This window comes from Solanum stenotomum, chromosome 10 (assembly GCF_019186545.1).
Source record: "Solanum stenotomum isolate F172 chromosome 10, ASM1918654v1, whole genome shotgun sequence".
NCBI classification, from domain to species: domain Eukaryota; kingdom Viridiplantae; phylum Streptophyta; class Magnoliopsida; order Solanales; family Solanaceae; genus Solanum; species Solanum stenotomum.
In genome coordinates, this window is record NC_064291.1 from 52834551 (window position 1) to 52851868 (window position 17318).

General features: G+C 30.2%; 1 protein-coding gene across 1 annotated transcript; it reads left to right on the plus strand.

Moving 5' to 3' along the window:
- The first annotated feature begins 12100 nt into the window (after positions 1-12100).
- LOC125843165 (uncharacterized) lies at positions 12101-12439 on the plus strand. Its single transcript, XM_049522385.1, has one exon. The coding sequence runs from the start codon at positions 12101-12103 to the stop codon at positions 12437-12439; it is 339 nt and encodes a 112-aa protein (XP_049378342.1).
- The last annotated feature ends 4879 nt before the right edge of the window (positions 12440-17318 follow it).

Genomic DNA, 17318 nt, shown 5'->3' on the forward strand with positions numbered 1-17318 from the left:
CTCCTCTTTGGATTATGTCTCAGTTCGCTGCTAAGAAAAAGTTCCACGTTGTGCTGCATCCTTTTTTATGTCGCCCGCACCTATGGTTTGATTTGATAATTCATCCTGATAGATGCTCTCGATAAAGACTGAAATAAACTTGTTAGTAGAAACTGTAATTTAAGAAGTGACATGTTTTACCGTGTTCGGCACTTGTTCTGTTTTGTGAATATTTTGACGTCAGCCTCTGTCGATTTTGACGTAATAGATGATGAATTGATATGATGCTACAATGATGATGACTTTCTCGATAATGCAATATTGTTGATGACAATACTTCATTGATAGGATGATTAATGGAACAAATTCAAAATTTTGTTTATTTTTTTTTTGGGATGAGGTGGGTGTGTGGGGGGAGGGGGTAGGAGGTTGTGGGGGGAGGGGCTGGTATGGGGGTGGGGTGGTAATTTTTTTAAAAAGAAATTCTTAAAAATTATGCATTCTGTTTTATATCAACAACAACAAAAAATCTGCATGCATTCTGCTTTACTTTAAAGTTCTATAGAATTGTGTACTCTGTTCGCTATAGGTCGAATTTGTCCTCATTATTATTCTCTATTACCCCAAAAGACCGCGCAACCATTAGATATGTTAGTGAAGAGTTAAACAGGTATATGCTGAAGTATAGCATGTGTTTGAAGTTGGTATGCCTCATGTGTAAAACCCAATTTCTGTACATGTCTTATGTATTGCCTGAATTTTACGACCTCTTGTTCATTGAGTTTCGGAATTATTACTCATATAGTGCTTGTCTAATTTCTGATTAGGTGGTCAAAGTAGTTCTTTTCCACCACCTCCATGGGAAGCTGAGGCAGCAGAGAGCAGCCAAACAGTAGAGTTGCCTTCAGTTTTGTCGTCAAAAGATTGCACCCCCGAGTGCTCTACTGAAGTTGTAAGTTTTCTTATGCTGTTGTTTTTCCTGTCATTTTACAGTCAGTGTGAGTTGCCTTACAAACTGACTGATGACTTTGCAGTTGCAAGTGGAGCAAGAATCTTTTGGCTGTGATGAATATGACAGTGGATTTGCCTTCAGTTTCATCATCTTTTAATGATGAAAAAGGTGTTGTCTAGATCCAGTCATACAATGGACCCTGAGGCTAATGATTGTATGCAACCTCTGCTTGAGAGTGTATTGGAAGAGTATTTCACTAGCCTTTTGCATGAAGAGGCGTGATAATCAAGGTAAATAGTTGAAACTTGCTGTGATTTGTGTAAACTTTATCTCTCTCCCCTAGGTGGTGGAGAGATTTTGTTGAAGCAATTCCATACTTGATTATGTTTTCCCTGTAGAATTCGAGATGCAAATGCTTACCGAAATATGATCAATGAGCTTCTGCATCTCAATTAGAAACAGTTTTATTTTGCAGGTTGCTGAGGACTTCAATATTTTGAATGGCGTTGCAAGTCAAAATGATTCTTCTGATGCCATTTCGGTGTCAGAAAACTTGGCTTGTGTAGATATTCAGACTACTTCACTGTGAAAAAAATTGGCCTAACCCATCAGTGGCACCCTAAACTTGGCACCAACTTTCACTTGGACACTTTAACTAGGCTTTGTTCATTTTAAGCACCTCATGTCAAACCTCATTGTGTCATTTTGACACTTTTTATATTTTCAAAACCGCATTTTAAGTGCATACATCCAAACGCCTCTTATGTGAAAAAATAAACGAATTGGTATGTGACACGTGGAAATTTTATTTTATTTTTAAAAATCTCAAGTTTACCTTCTTTTTTTCTTTCTTCCAGAACCCAAACCCCATGCCCCCACCTCTTTTCTTCTTCTTCTTGCGCCTCCTTCCCCTTCATCTGTTCTTCTCCATCAAAAAGGCAAGAACATAGGTTAGTTTACAAAGTAAAATACGTTTTGGAGAATAAGGGAAATCATACCAAATTGAAAAGTTTTTATATGACATTTAAAAGAAGATGATTTCTTGTGCTACTACGATTGGGATTTACAATGAAGGATATGTAAAATAAATTTCTATTTTTTTCATTGGAGGTTGTTCTTTATTTCATTTTTATTCCTTGAAATCAATTTAATTTTCAATGGAGAAGATAAGAATGTAAATCAGTTTTTCCATTTGAAAGAAGTTGGTTTCTTTTTTTGTTCCCTTGAAATCGATTTTGTTTTTGAATATGAATCAAGATGCAAATTCGATTTTCAAAGAAGATGGAAGAATCAAAGCGTGTAACCTAATAAAATATTGTAGAATTTTTAAAAAAAGTTGTGTGGTGATGGAGGATGGTAGAAGGTGGGGAAGATGGAAGGGAGAAAGCAAGGAAGAAGAAGGAGAAGAAAATATTTACAAAAAAATTCAGAATATTTACAAAAAAAGTCTCTGACGCGCTCAAAATTTGTGTAGCACACGTACTGTGCTTAGTCAGCAAAAAGTGTCAAAATGACATAGCGAGACCCTACATGAGATGTCTAAAATGAACATCGCCCACTTGACGTGCCTAAGTGAAACTTCTTGCCAAGTTTAGGGGGCCACCGATGGATTAGCCCTAAAAAATTATTGCACCAGAAGTCTATTACATATGTGATTCCTATGTCAGATCAGTTTTCAAGTGCATTTCAGAAGTCTGCTGATTTAGACAATGCCTCGATTAATGAAATGACTGATGAGCTGCAACCACCTGAATACTTTGTGCTACTTGGATGTGTTCCTAATCCATAATATCAACTTCAAATCACGATTTGAGGTTGAAAACACAAAGGCATGACCCCTCACCCATTGAACAAAGGGGATCCGTGGGGCAGGTTCAATCACTTCCTGGGTAGGTGACTCTGAATGGACTCATGACTTCATTGATATCTTTGTCAACTTTTGGATTCAGTTTCCTTAAAAAAGGGTAATTGTGGCTGTTTGAACCCAACCGACAAGGAGATGATGAAGTATTTGGTGAGGTACGTAATAGGAAAGCCTTTCCTAGTAACGTTATGGAAGTCGATTATTATGATAGAATCAAAATGCTAATCCATCTGAAATTTTTGAATCGGCGTGAAGAACACATGCTATTTGATCGCTTTTCAGATTTTGAAAAAAGGCCAATTTTTTTGCTAGTAAAGCAGCCCCAGGGATTTGGAAACCTACAGGAGAAGTCAAGTCAATTTTTGATGGAAAGAAGAGACATATGGACAACGTCAAAATTTCCTGGTACGATCAAATTAATTGTTCAAAAATTATGTTACTATTTTATTTTGTTGTATATCTAAAGTATATTAAGTATGTACATAGCAATTTTTTATTTTTTTTTTAATTGAAATTAGATTATAAGTATTTGAATTATGTCCACTGATAACAATAGCAAACAATTACAAGATTGGAGGAGGATTGATTGATTCTTGGTAGAGAAAAATGAATTTGATTACTTTTTAGCTATTGGGAAAACTCAACTATTTGACAGTTTATTGTTTCATATTCTATTTTTGATCCTCCCGATGAACATCAATCACCCTTCATCCTTCCCTCCCTCACGGTGTACTTACTATTTGTTGTTTCTACAGGTACTACTACTACAGTAGAGACAAAGTCATCATTGAAAACGCTTGAGTGGCCTATGAGAGAGGTATTTTCTCACATTTAAATATCTGTCTCCAAACAAAGTTAAGAGAAAAGATGTCCTATTTACCATAGATAAAAGAACTAAAAGGTAGTAATAATGACAATCAAGGGGAAATCTGATGAGGAGATACAGATATATAATTCAATCTCTACAAGGCCGCCTTCAACTTGATCTCGTTAGAATGATGTTGCCTCGAGGATTGTCATGGTCTATTCGGCCACTTTCTATTGTATTTACAGCAGTAGAGCTCAGTGTATCTGTAGGAAAATGCATATGCCTAACCTCTATACAACACTGTTAAGTCAAAAAAGGTGGTGAAATAGTATCACCAGAAAGCACAACTTTCTGGCTCAACAACTATGTATACACTAACTAGCTAATGTAAAAATTTGCCTCATCAGCTTTTGTTCTAATGCTAGGCATGTGCCTTATATTATATGGTACTAAAAAAAATTATTATGTTGAATATGTGATAATGTCTGTACATGTTTCATTGTTTTGTAAATGCAAGTTTATGAACATCTATCTCAGGAATGCTAGTCTTAAAAATTGATTTACTACTATAGTTTATGAACTATTAATGCTAATTGTTTTGAAAACTCTTTAAATGTTATAAACCATAAAGAATTGTTTTAATATTCATTCATCTCCTATATTTGCGTGTGTATATATATACACACACTTTATAAATTTTTAACATGTTAGCTTTCATATAAAGTGTGGGTAACATTCTATTTGATAGAAGAAAGAAAAAAACTATAGGTAAATAGATGAGTCAAAGATATCAAATACTTGTGAGTGATAATGCTTTATTAAGCAAGAACTCATATGTTAAACTGTTTTAAATTTTTAATAGTGCACTTTTCAAGTTCGTTATTATTCTTTCTCAGATGATATAGTTATAGTATAATTAAAACAAAAAGTACTGACGTGCTCGTTTTTTCTTTTTTTTTGTTAACCATCTGGCATTGGAGAAAAAAATACAAACCAAATAGATTTTCACCTTTGATTGTTCCTTTGTTCTTCACCAATTGTTTTCTATTTCCCTTTTGCTTCAATACACTCTATTGATAGAAATGTTCTTTAAACTCTACAAATAAAACAAACATGTAAAATAGAATAACTTATGAAAATTATAGAAATATTTGAAAAGATAATATACTTGTAGCGCTCACTTGCTCCACTTAAACGAATGCCTGAGATCCTAATAATTTTATCCGAGATCTTTCTGCAAAAAAAATGACATTTTCGGTGATGATATTTAGCTGCCGATAATGATATGTAACTGCATATAATCAGAAAACAATTATGATTAAAAAAAAAGATAGCACAAAGCAAACATGATTTGAGTTTGATGATGTTGTACTTGGGAAGAAGGATCAATTTTTATTTATAAATATTGGGGAATTGCAACAGATGGCCAATTTGCCTGGCAAGATTCTAATTTTGCTTCAAATTCTGAGTTTTAAATACATATCAAATCTGTTACAATAGTCATTTAAGATGGAATTAATGATGGTGTCGTATTGCTATGTTTATTTGTATTTTATTTATGAATCTTTTAAATTCATTTATTAGTAGCGAAATGAAACAAAAGAATAGTGAAAAATGATCGTTTCATCTTTTATTTATTAATAGATAGATGAGATGACATTTGTTTTTTCGAACATATTACACAAATTAAAACTAAGAAAAAGCTCTTTTTTTTTTTAAAAAAAAGAAAAAGATATATAATAATTCTATCTTTTGAGAGGTGTCACATCAACAATCTTATATTCACCATAATATAGATATATAGATTTGGATTTGACACGCTTCTAAAAAAAAAATAATGATTATTTTATCACACTACATTAATTAAAGGAAAAGGTGTAAAAAATTTCTTTTACTATGTGAAAGATAAAAAATGTCGTGAGTTTATATTTTGATTCATGCCCTTAATGTTAGAGAAATGAGCCAAAAATCCCCTTATTGAATCAGAAGTAACGGAAGATTCTTAAACAATTTAATTAGCCTTAATTTTTCTACCCTATTCTCTTTATTTGAACTCAACTCCATTTTCTCACAAGATTTATTTCTTCCTCTTTCAAAATCCTAGCTCCCTCTTCTATATTTCTCAAATATACTTAATTGGGCGCGTAACTTTGCGGTACTTAATCAGTAAGGGATCGTTTGGTAGGCCGCATTAAAACAAATAATCCATGTATTATGGATGATATTATTTAGTACTATGTTTGGTAGGAAATTGGGTCTATGTATAACTAATCCATGGATTAGTTATACTTCCTACATGGTATTATATGATGTATTATTAATACCTTCCATTTGGAGGTATTAGTAATACATGGGATATAATACCATGGGATAAGTCTACTAAAGACAAAAATATCCCTCAAAACATTTTAATTATTTTGTTTATTTTCTTGATTCTATGTTTCATGGTTGTGCTAGTAAATTTATTTAAATAAATTAGCTTACAAATTATTTAGAGAGAGATGTTTGTTACTATATATATATATATATATATATATATATATATATGTTTGTGCGGTATTCTATTTATTTGTATTTTCAACAATTTATAAAATTGAATACATATTAAAATTACAACTTGCAATTTTATACGTAAATGTAGATGGTTTATTTAATTTTACTATTGTTTACTGTCTTTTCAATTTTAAAAGCTGATAGTTTATCTTTTTTAAAATTGAAAATTGATATTTATAAGTGATCAATTTACTAAGATGACAATTATTTATCCTCAAATAATTTAAGTAAAAAAAAAAGGCAAACATGACAACAAAATTGTTCTTTTTATAGCTAGTAGAAGGCCATAAAAAAATAATATTGTCCAACAATTATTTATCTTAACCCAATTGCATAATAATTCAAGGGTATAATTGGAAAGAAGTTTTTTATAAAGTTTTAATCCAAACACAAGATGAGGTGGGAAACAATGAACCAAACACTTGGTAAAAATAATTTCTGCATATAATCCCTACACTATTAATCTCTGCATTACTAATTCCTGTATTATTAATCTTTGTACCAAACGACCCCTAAGAAGTTTAGTGTTAATACCAAAAAATTTGCCTTATTCACCAACTAAAACTATTTGAAAAGGTAAGGTAGCAACTGCACTTCATTTGCTACAAAATGAAGGAAAAAAGAAGAGATTGAAGATGATGGCTGGAAAGGAACACAGAATTCCCAATAATGATGTTAGTTGTTGGTGTATATGCATTTTATTATTAAAATAAAATATTAATTGCATATGTTAGTGGGTATAAATTGTGGTAGAAGATAACTATTGGCTGGTGTAACTTATATGACCATTAGTTCTTGTAACTCTCATGTTCATTAGTGTCTTGTAACTCATATGACCATTAGTTCTTGTAACTCTCATGGTCATTAGTTTCTTGTAACCTATATGACCATTAGTTTTTGTAACTCATGTAACATCTATCACATTTATCCACCCATATTACTACCCCTCATTCTACCTATTGGTCATATAGAAGACTTCTTCGCCTATAAATAATGGTGTTTCTTCCTTTGTGAAGTATCTCAAAAAGTTGAGAAGTGTGAAATAATATTGTAATGTGTAGTAGTGAAAGAGGGAGTTGAGACATAGAAAAATATTCTAAGTCTTCAACTATATTCACTATATACGAGAGAGTAATTATATGTTGAAGGAAGGTGTTCTTTTTGTGGAGCTTTGAACTCTTCCACTAATCCGGAGTTGTTTGAGTTATACGAAGTTGTTGAGCTGTTGTTTCCTGGAGGGGACAAGTCAAGAGTATTACTGCTGGATCGGTGTAGATTATGCCGCAATGGGTGTGAATCTCCTTAAAGAGAGCAAGATATCTGTGTCTCAGCCTAAAGATTTGTTTATACATTTTTGTTCATTTTATTTCAACTGTAATTTATTATATTTATGGTATATTACACCAACATTAACTTTTAAAGACTAGGAATGATACTTAGTGTTTTGCTTGAATGCACTGAGAACATTACCATAAAATATGTTTTGGTGGGTTCTTTTTCAAATTCATATTTGTCTTGGTGATAGTTGACCACTAAAATGTGGATGTGAATTTGGTTGGATGGTGTAACTTGTCTTGTTGACAGTTAACAATAGAACTTATTAGTGTTTGATAGTTTTTGGTGTTGATGTGTAGTGAATCCGCATTTTTTTTTGGTGTAATGGTTTAAAGTGAATACTTGTTCCTCTATTTAGATCAATGGTTTAACATTTGGTCTTCTTAGTATTTGCTTCTTGGAGTTGGGTTCAGAGGGTAGAAAAATTAAGACTAATTAAATTGTTTAAGTATTTTTTGTTACTTTCGTTTCATTAAAGGCATTTTGGGCTTATTTCTCTAACATTAAGGCATAAACGAACCAAAGTATAAATGAAACATTTTTTTGATCTTTTCACATAGTACAAGGATATTTTTGATCACTTTCCATTTATTACATGATGTTTAACTATTAGGCCATGGTAGATGATTTGAAAAATAAGTAATTAATACTACGGTAAAATATGAAAAAATAATAATATATGTCTTTTCTTGATATGTTAAAAGTAACAAATAAAGTTGAAAATCTATTTTTAAAGTAATGAACAAGTAAAAATAAACATAACATTATAAATAATGTACTAATAATATGATTAAGAAATTAAAGATTTTGCTGCAAATATAATGCAATTCAAAAATCGTATTTTTGAATGACCAATGGTTATGGACATGGGTGGATTCACGTGGGTTCAGAGATTCACCTGAATCCTTTCGATAAAAAATTACACTGTATATATAAAGTAAATTTTCTGTATATATGTAAATATATTAATTTTGAACTTTCCTTGTGAATATGAAGCAAGTTGTAGCATAGTGGTAGACTCCTATAGGTTGACCCTCTTGTTTAGGTTCAAATTCTATTGTGAACATTTTTTTTTAGTTTCTCTTCATTTAGTTTCAGCTATAAACGAAATTAACTTTTTATACCTATATATATTACTACTTCCTTGGAATTATGTTCTGTTGTCTTTTTACACACGTTTTATACTTTATTTTTTGATCCCTGCACTAGGGGTGTACATGACCGAGTTGGTTCGGGTTTTTCAAATATCAAATCAAACCATTTGTGTCGGATTTTTGAATTTATAAACCACAGCAAATCAATAAAACTCGGGTTTTTCAACTTCGGATTTTTTCGGGTTTCTTCGGTTTTTTTCGATAAAGTATTCATACAAACATATAATTTACTTGTACTTCAAATATTTTTTTAGTCCTACCAAAATGCAACTATCTAAGTTGTTTCTCAAGAAGATAACAAAAAATATGATATGATTAATGACACTAAAATATCCAATAAAAAAATAATAATAAAATCGCGTAAAACAAATATTGCAAATTAATAAGTCATAATGAAATTGATCATAATTTAAAGTACTAAATCATGCTAAAATAAGTTTAGTAAGTATTAGTTACATGACTAAATATTAAAAGAAAGTAAACTTAGATCATGTATTTTAATTATCTAAATTTATGTAAAACTAAAAAACAAATATTCAATATTAGAGCCATCAATGGGTTAGGCCCGTTGGGCTGACCTGGTCTAACCCGAGATTTAATATGGGTGAGCTAAGATTTTTGGAGCCCATTTAAGAAAAGGGCTTTCTAACCCTGCTTGAATAAGTTTGTTAATTTGTGGGGTTTGAAAAATATCGGTAGGCCCGACCCGTGGGCCAATAAAAATTAATTAAAAAATATAATATAATAGTAAAATTAAAAATTAAAAAGAGTCCAAACTCAAAATAATTAGGTTAATATTTCTACTTTTACTTGAAAAATACTTAATAAACTATTATAAAGATAATTTTATTTGTGGATTTGTTTAACAAGTAGTAACATTAACATCAGGTAATATTCTTTTGTCGATATTTATGATAATATTTTTCAACTATAATTTATAATTTAATTTAAAAATTATAAAATATAATTTTTAAAAAGTGTGCTGGCCCGGCAAGTTTGTAGCCCATGTACTTGTGGGTTGGGCCGATTTTTTTCTGGCCCACACAAAAAATGGGTTAGCCCGGCCTGACCCGTAAAATATCAAAGCTTGTATGAGTTAGCCCGAATGGGGTGGCTAGCCCATATTGACTGTTCTATTCAATATTATTGTCATTCTTAGTGTTGAATTGATTTTCTTTTTGCATTAGTATTAATTTGATTTTTATTTAAATTTTATTATAATTACCAACATGTATGAACTATAAGATTCATTAGATCATTAAGAATTCTAACTTCCAAACATGAAATAAATATATTAAAAGATAAAAATTATGAAAAATTATATCAAAGTCAGTATTTTACATATAAAATAAAATTTTTAAATTATATATGTATTGTCGGGTTGGTTTCGGGCTGGGTTTTTTTAGTTGAAACCCCAACCCAAATATAGTCGGATTTTTTTTTCCAACACCAAACCAAGTCAAAACAAATCACTTGTCGGATTTTTTTTTCGATTTGACTCGATTCGCGGTTTGATTTGATTTTTGATTCGATTTTGTACACTCGTACCCTACACAAATAATGTGACTCATGTATCACTTTCCTCCATGTGATTACACACATAACTTCAGTCAAACAAGGATTAGCAAAACATGATCATATTACTCACATTTTCTGTTAGAACCAATTCACCTAAATAAGTGTCAAATAGAATATATGTAAAAGATTGTTATAAATTTCATATTTCCAACTTTTTTTCTAATATCTTTTGCAATATTATATACTAAAAATAGTTAGGTAGCTTAATTTTATATTATCATATAAAGTATTCATTATAAAGTCTTGGCAGATTTATAACTACATATAAAAGCAAAACTTATTTTCAGATCGTAATTTTGAAGAAAATCAGTTCATCAATTATAATATATTTTATGATTTGTAATGACGAAAAATAAATTACAATGTCTAATTATAACATTTATTTTTAATGTCAATTTCTATCTTTTAATATTTTTTTTTTCTTATATATAATTATATTGATTGACACATGGAAAACACATATGCTAAACTAGTAATACTAAATATTATGAAATAATATTGAGTTTAAGATCGAAAGACAAACTTTTTGGTTTTTAAAGCACGAAGGCTCTCATTTGAATCTCGGAGATAACATTTTTCAAGAAACTCTTCAAAAATTAATATTGTTTTAGGGGTGCTAATATTAAAATTGAAAAACGTAAAAATATTTCACAATGAAAAAATTATCAAGATACAAATGTGATACTTTACCATTGCATGCATTAAAGATTGTTTTCACAATTTGAATCTGTGACCTAAAATCGCATGAAAATAACTTTATCGTTACTTCAAGACTTTCCTTGTTTAATGACATATGATTAAGCCAATAGTAATAAAAATTTTCTCCGACATTTTTCGGGTACTACATTAGTAATACTCTAATAGAGAGGAATCGGATTCATTTTTCTCGAGTAACTATTAAATTCAGTCAACCAATTATAATATATCTTTATTGAAATTTGAGATACTCAAATTGATTTGGTAATCGATCTGAGACAAAACCTAATTAATATTTTTTCCGGTAACTAACTAATTTTACTATTAAAGTTTGGGGTGTGCAAAAATCAAACCGACCGATAAAAGTGTTATTGGTTTGTTGTTATTGGGGTATTCGATTAATGATTTTTTAATGATTTTATAAAAAAATTATTGGGTTATTTGTTTGGTATTGATTTTTAATATTGGGTTATTGGGTAAATCGATAACCCATTAAAACTAGTAATTTTCTACTTTTACTTTTACATAAATATTATATATTAATTTCATTATCTTACTAGTTACTATATTTGTCCTTTAACCTTCAATTTACACTTCACAATGACTTTGAGTTCACAATTTCACGTTATACAAAACGTTAAAATCTAAAGTAAGAACCTTATTTTTCTTTCTTTCTCTTTGTGTTACACATGTATAATTCTTTTTATGTTTGTTATTATTGTTTCTATTTTATGAGCACTTGTAAAATTACATTATTGTGTTTTCGCATCAAATTTATTAGAAAAGTCATATATTTGTTTTATCAGTATTTTCTTATTGATTAAACCGAAAACCGAACCATTAAGGACCAAAACCGATAAATCGAAAATCAATAAAAAATATCTTATTGATTTGGTTAGCGACTATTTAAATGGAATTAGTACAAATGTAATTTTTTTTTATTTTGTGGTCTCTATCTTATTTTCTTAGTCAAAGTCATGTTCATACTATACGCATGTCAAAAAAATAAAAATAATATCTATGTCAAAAATTTCATCCATTTTTGTGATTTTACCTCCCTTAATTCTTATCAATCTGATTATAAAATGACATCCTATCTATTTCTAAAATTCATCTTTCAAATAAAAAAACTAGAATTCACTCTTAGCAGAATTCATCTTTTTAATATCATCATCACTATCATGTCAGACTTTTTTGATAATGATTCCGATCCTGATATCTTTTTAGGTGATGATTCCGATCCCGATGAAAAAGAAAAAGACTATGGTGATACGCCGTCTAGTTCTAGCTCAGAGGAAAATGTTAAGGATGATGATTTGAATGATGACAGTGCATTTCCTATTAATTACTCTCATACTAATAATATTGATGAAGTTACCGAAGAAGAAGAATACGAAGAAGAAGAAGTTGAACATGAAGAGGAGAAGGAGAACAAGGAAGAGGAAACCAAGGAAGAAGATGATGGTTATGAGGCCGATGAGAATGACGAGGCCGACAATGAGGATGGAAAAGATGATTAGTTTATCTAGTATTTTATTTTAATGATTCCTATCCTTCTATATCTTAGTTTTTCTCTTCCAGTGCATTTTATCTTTTTCTCTTCTAGTTTATTTTATTTTCCTCTTTTTTATTTTAGAGTTGTTGATGAATTTATTAAACAAACTCACTTTTGTTTTCTTTTAGTTTGGTTCATTTTATTTCTATTTTATTTCATTTTAGAGTACTTGATGAATTTAATAAACCTATATAAGTGATAGATGAGATACGACTTATGCTAAGCACATGTCTAATATTAAGATTTATTTTTTCATACAAATGATCTAGTGTAATTATTTTACATATGATTTGATATTTCATTTGCAACAATCTATACATAATATCAAGTTAAATATAGACATTTGATATGTGTTACATCTCAGTTTTTGAAAAAAATTAGAAATAGAAAAAGATTAAATTGGAAATAGTAAAATCTGAAATTTTGCAAGTTATGCTAAGTATGAGTTTTAAGTCAATTTCAAACGATCATAATTTTCAGTATAGTATGAGTTAGGTGGCCCATAAAATCTCAAATGAAAGGTCTTGGAATCCTCTTTCCAATGCCACCAATTTTGCTAATTTTCGAGCTTGTATGAGGGAGATCTGTCTGTTTAAAGTCAGGTTATCTAGTTAAAAAAAGATACTCATATTTAAGAGGGGTAATGTGGTCTTTTCCTTACCCAATTAACTTAAAATGAAAATTTTGTGATATCCAAGGGTCTAAACTGATTTGGTTGAGTTTTACCAATCCTAAAATACACTAGGGCTTTGAGAGAAGTTCAAGAAGAGGAGAAAAGGAGAAAAGTCAAGCGTTCGTCAAGTTCAAGAAGAGGAGAAAAAGAGAAAAGTCAAGCGTTCGTCAAGTTCTTGAGGATTTCGTTGCGGATTTCGCCAAGGGTTTGATCCCTAAGAGGTATGTGAGTTCACATAGCGTTGGGTTCCTTTACCCACACACCAATCATGATTAATTCAACGTAATTTCGTTCTTCAATGTAAAGGATTTGAGTTCTTGATAATTTTGTTGAAGTTTCTTCCGAAATCTTGATTGTTGAGGTTTTGATGAGTTCTTGAGATAATAATATGAATTTTAAGGTTGCTTTTAGTGGATTAACGTATACTAATGTTGGGTAGTCGAATCTAAGTGATTGGGAAATAAATCATTAGATTCTACTCGATTAGGGTCGATAAATGAGTAAGGAAATTTGTCAATTTTTCTGGGAAAAGGTGTGGGGCGCCACGCCACTCAGTGCACCCCAACCCAGGTCCTCTAACCTTTCCCATTTATTTTCATTTGAGTTCCCTCGAATCGTACCTATGTTTTATAGTCAATTTCATCACTCTAAGGTATGTCTAAACATCAAGAGATCATTTATAACATGAGACCATAACCCTTGAATCCATAATTCAAATTCAAGGAAGAGCTAAGAGTCAAGTCTAAAGAGTTCTTAGAGACTTTGCAAAAGTCTTTTACAATTTTAAAAAACTTGTTTTAAGACTTAAGCAATGAGTTTGAGAAAGAGAAGAATCGAGTTCATATTCTTTAAAATATTATATGGGAACTAAATATTTACAAAGAGTAAATGTTTTCACATTTAAGAAGAAAGGAAGAATCAATTTCCAAAAAGGGTTTTCATGAGCAGTTCTGAGTACCATCTCTTTTAAGAGATAGATTTTTAGTAAACCACCGAGAAAGTCATGTTTTTAAACATATGAGCTGAGTTTATTTTTGAGAGTAGTATTGAGAAACGATATGGGGACAAGTTCATACAACTCAAAGTCCTCATAAACCATGTAACCAATGTGGGTAGAAAGGGTCATACTTTTTAGATGATTCGTTATTGATTTTTAAACATAGTTAGTGAATCTACTTAGTTGAGGAGTTCTATACCCTGACAGAGTATAGGACAGTTCTAGCAACATGGGCGAGACGATATATCATCAAATAGCTCATAGTGATGATTGTCAGTTAGAGAATCTCCCACAGAGTTACTTGTATTTTCATATACAAATTTAAGTTATTATCGTGTCTTTCAATACACTATGTTGTTATCTACATGTTTTAAAGTTTTTCTTTATATTGCATTTTTATTATTGCTTTATATTGAGATAAGTTGAGTTGGGATGAGGTAAGTGTTTTTTTTTCAGTTTTAGTTCAAGCTTATTTCTTGTTTTAGATTTCCCCTCGCATGCTCGTACATTCAATGTACTGACGTCATTTAGCCTGCATAAAAGATGCAGATACATCTAACCAGGATCAGGACCCATCGCTTCTTGATCATGTTGAGATCCAGAGTTGTTGGTGAGCGTCCTTGCTTCGGAAGAATCCCTTTATTCTGTTTTATCATTTTAGTTTATTTGGATGTCGAGGGTCTTGTCCTGATTTCCATCTTAGGTAGCAGAGACTTCATAGATAGTTAGACATGCTTAGTTCATGAGTTTTTTCATTTCATTTCGTTTATGTTGAGACTTGAGATGTCACTTTGGTTAGTTGAATGTTTATTTCTAAAATATTCTAAGTTATCATTTGGGTTATAGTTGCTTCTTAAAGTGTTTTCATTATGAGTAAATTTTCCGCTAAGAGTTAAGTCAGGTCAATGATTCGCTTGGGGCCAACAATGGTTCTTGAGTGTCAATCCCGATTAGGATGTAGGATCGGAGCGTGACAATTATGACACCTCTAACCTTCAATTGCATTAATATTTTCTTCTCTTTTTATTTTTCATTTTAAAATTAAATGTGTGTGATATGTAAAAAAATCATCCTTAAATCACTTGATTACACATGTTAAATCTGTATTCCTATAATTTATTACTTAGTTACTGTTGTAATGTAATGATTGAGATAATAAAAAATTGTGGCTTGTGAGGACAACAAACAACAGCAAATGAGAAAATAATTAACTAATTTTTTTTCAAAATAGTTACTATTTACCGATTAGACAACACACACAAAGACAACTTCTTCTTAAATCTGGAATTAGCATACGATTTATTTGGGAATTGAAATGCTTTTCACATTCGCTTGATGTTAGGTATTTTATTTTTGACATTTAATTATGGAGGTGATGATATTATTATTATGTCGTAATTTAACTATTTATAGAAAAATCATTTTTTGAAATGTTTTAAATATAAAACAATTTGAGAAAAATACTTAGAAAAGAGTCACCACTTAATTTTGTAAAGAAATTAAGAAAACTTAATTTAAAAATTACTCTAACAGATTAAGTCTTTAAAATTTAGAGAAAAGGGGTAAGTGGTTCTCATTTACACTTCAAGAAGGTTTTTAAAACATTTGAAGTGTCCGCTGACATGCGGTTATCCTACGATTTGGTTAAATATATTTTGACTATTTTTTTAGAAAAATGATTAACTTGAAAAAAATAAGTAAACAAAGAACAATTTTCAATTTTTAATAAAAGAGGATATTAATTGAAATATTTGTATTAAATTGCAAGTGATTAAGAGTTTAACAAAATTAACAACAAAAATTATAGAATTTATTTGATTCATTTTAAAATAACAATTTAAAACCAATTTGATTATTTAAATTATGAAAACCATTTTAAAGATATTCAATAAAATAAGAAATTTTGTTAAAATAAACTAACATAAAGTATATAGTTAATATTTTGAGGAATTTAATTAGGTTAATTAATAATTTTAGAGTTAATGATAAGAAAACAAACAATAAATAAAGACAATTAAATAATAAAGAAAGGGAGAGAATAATTTGGGTCTTTTGGGCCTATTGCTGCCCAGATCATTGGGCCAAAAGATGCTGATTTTTGGACCTCAAACCAATTCCTGTTTTTATATACACAAACTGTATATCAGTGTATATAGCTTGTATATCAGCCTCATTTCCTGCCTTCCGAACCTGTAACAGCTCCACTTTAGCCTGTTTCAGCTTCTCATACAACCTATATTCTCTTCCCGAACTCCACATGATTTCAATTGCGAGGTTGTCTGGATAAGAAGGAGATTGTTGGATTTCAACCCGACGAAATGCAAAATGGGGAGCCCCGATGGACTCATAACAGAGACAAGAAGGATTCCCATGTAACAAAAGATAGAAGAATAAACTTTGCAGTTGTTCGAGGGGAATAGCATGGCTAAAATTCACTATGATCATATTATGGAATTGAATATATTTTGATCATCTCATAATTGCAACAATAATAAAATCTAACTAACTAAAATAAGTCATTATTTAAATCTTATTTCAATCAATTCATCAAAATAGTACAGTTTTTAATTTTTTTTTACAAAACTAGTATAAACGTACTTCATTGTAACATTTTAGGGATATTTTATTAAAAAAATAATTAAGTTGTGTGCAATATTGTGGATCAAGAAACGTAACTCTGAGTAACGTTTTCTGCCTAATATGTAAACGTTACTCTAACTATGTTTTACACCTAAAACATTACTCATAGTAACGTTTATTAAGAATCCACGGGCCATTGATATCTGCAAATTTGGAATCAAATCTTGCAAATTAGTGACCTAAAATATTACTGTAGTAATGTTTTACACCTTAAACATTATTCACAGTGAAACAGTCAAATATTCTAACACTAGCTCAATGCTAAAGGATGTCAAATTATTGGATTTGGACACTGCAGTTGCGAGGAAAGTCGTATTAGTGGTAAACAAATTTACTTTTCCATCTTTAATGTAGCACCATGACATTTTGATATGGCAATCATTTACAGGATAGATGACTCAAAATTATAGTGCCAGATTCGTTCCCTTGGAGAAGAGAATACACTAATCTATTAGTAGAGAGAAAAAAAAATCTTATTTTACCATGATGATAAAAAAGAAGGAACAAAAATATAATTTAAATTATCTATTAAAT

Bases quoted from the DNA above. Each gene is read 5' to 3' on its own strand.
- LOC125843165 (XM_049522385.1), top strand. From the start codon at position 12,101: ATGTCAGACTTTTTTGATAATGATTCCGATCCTGATATCTTTTTAGGT.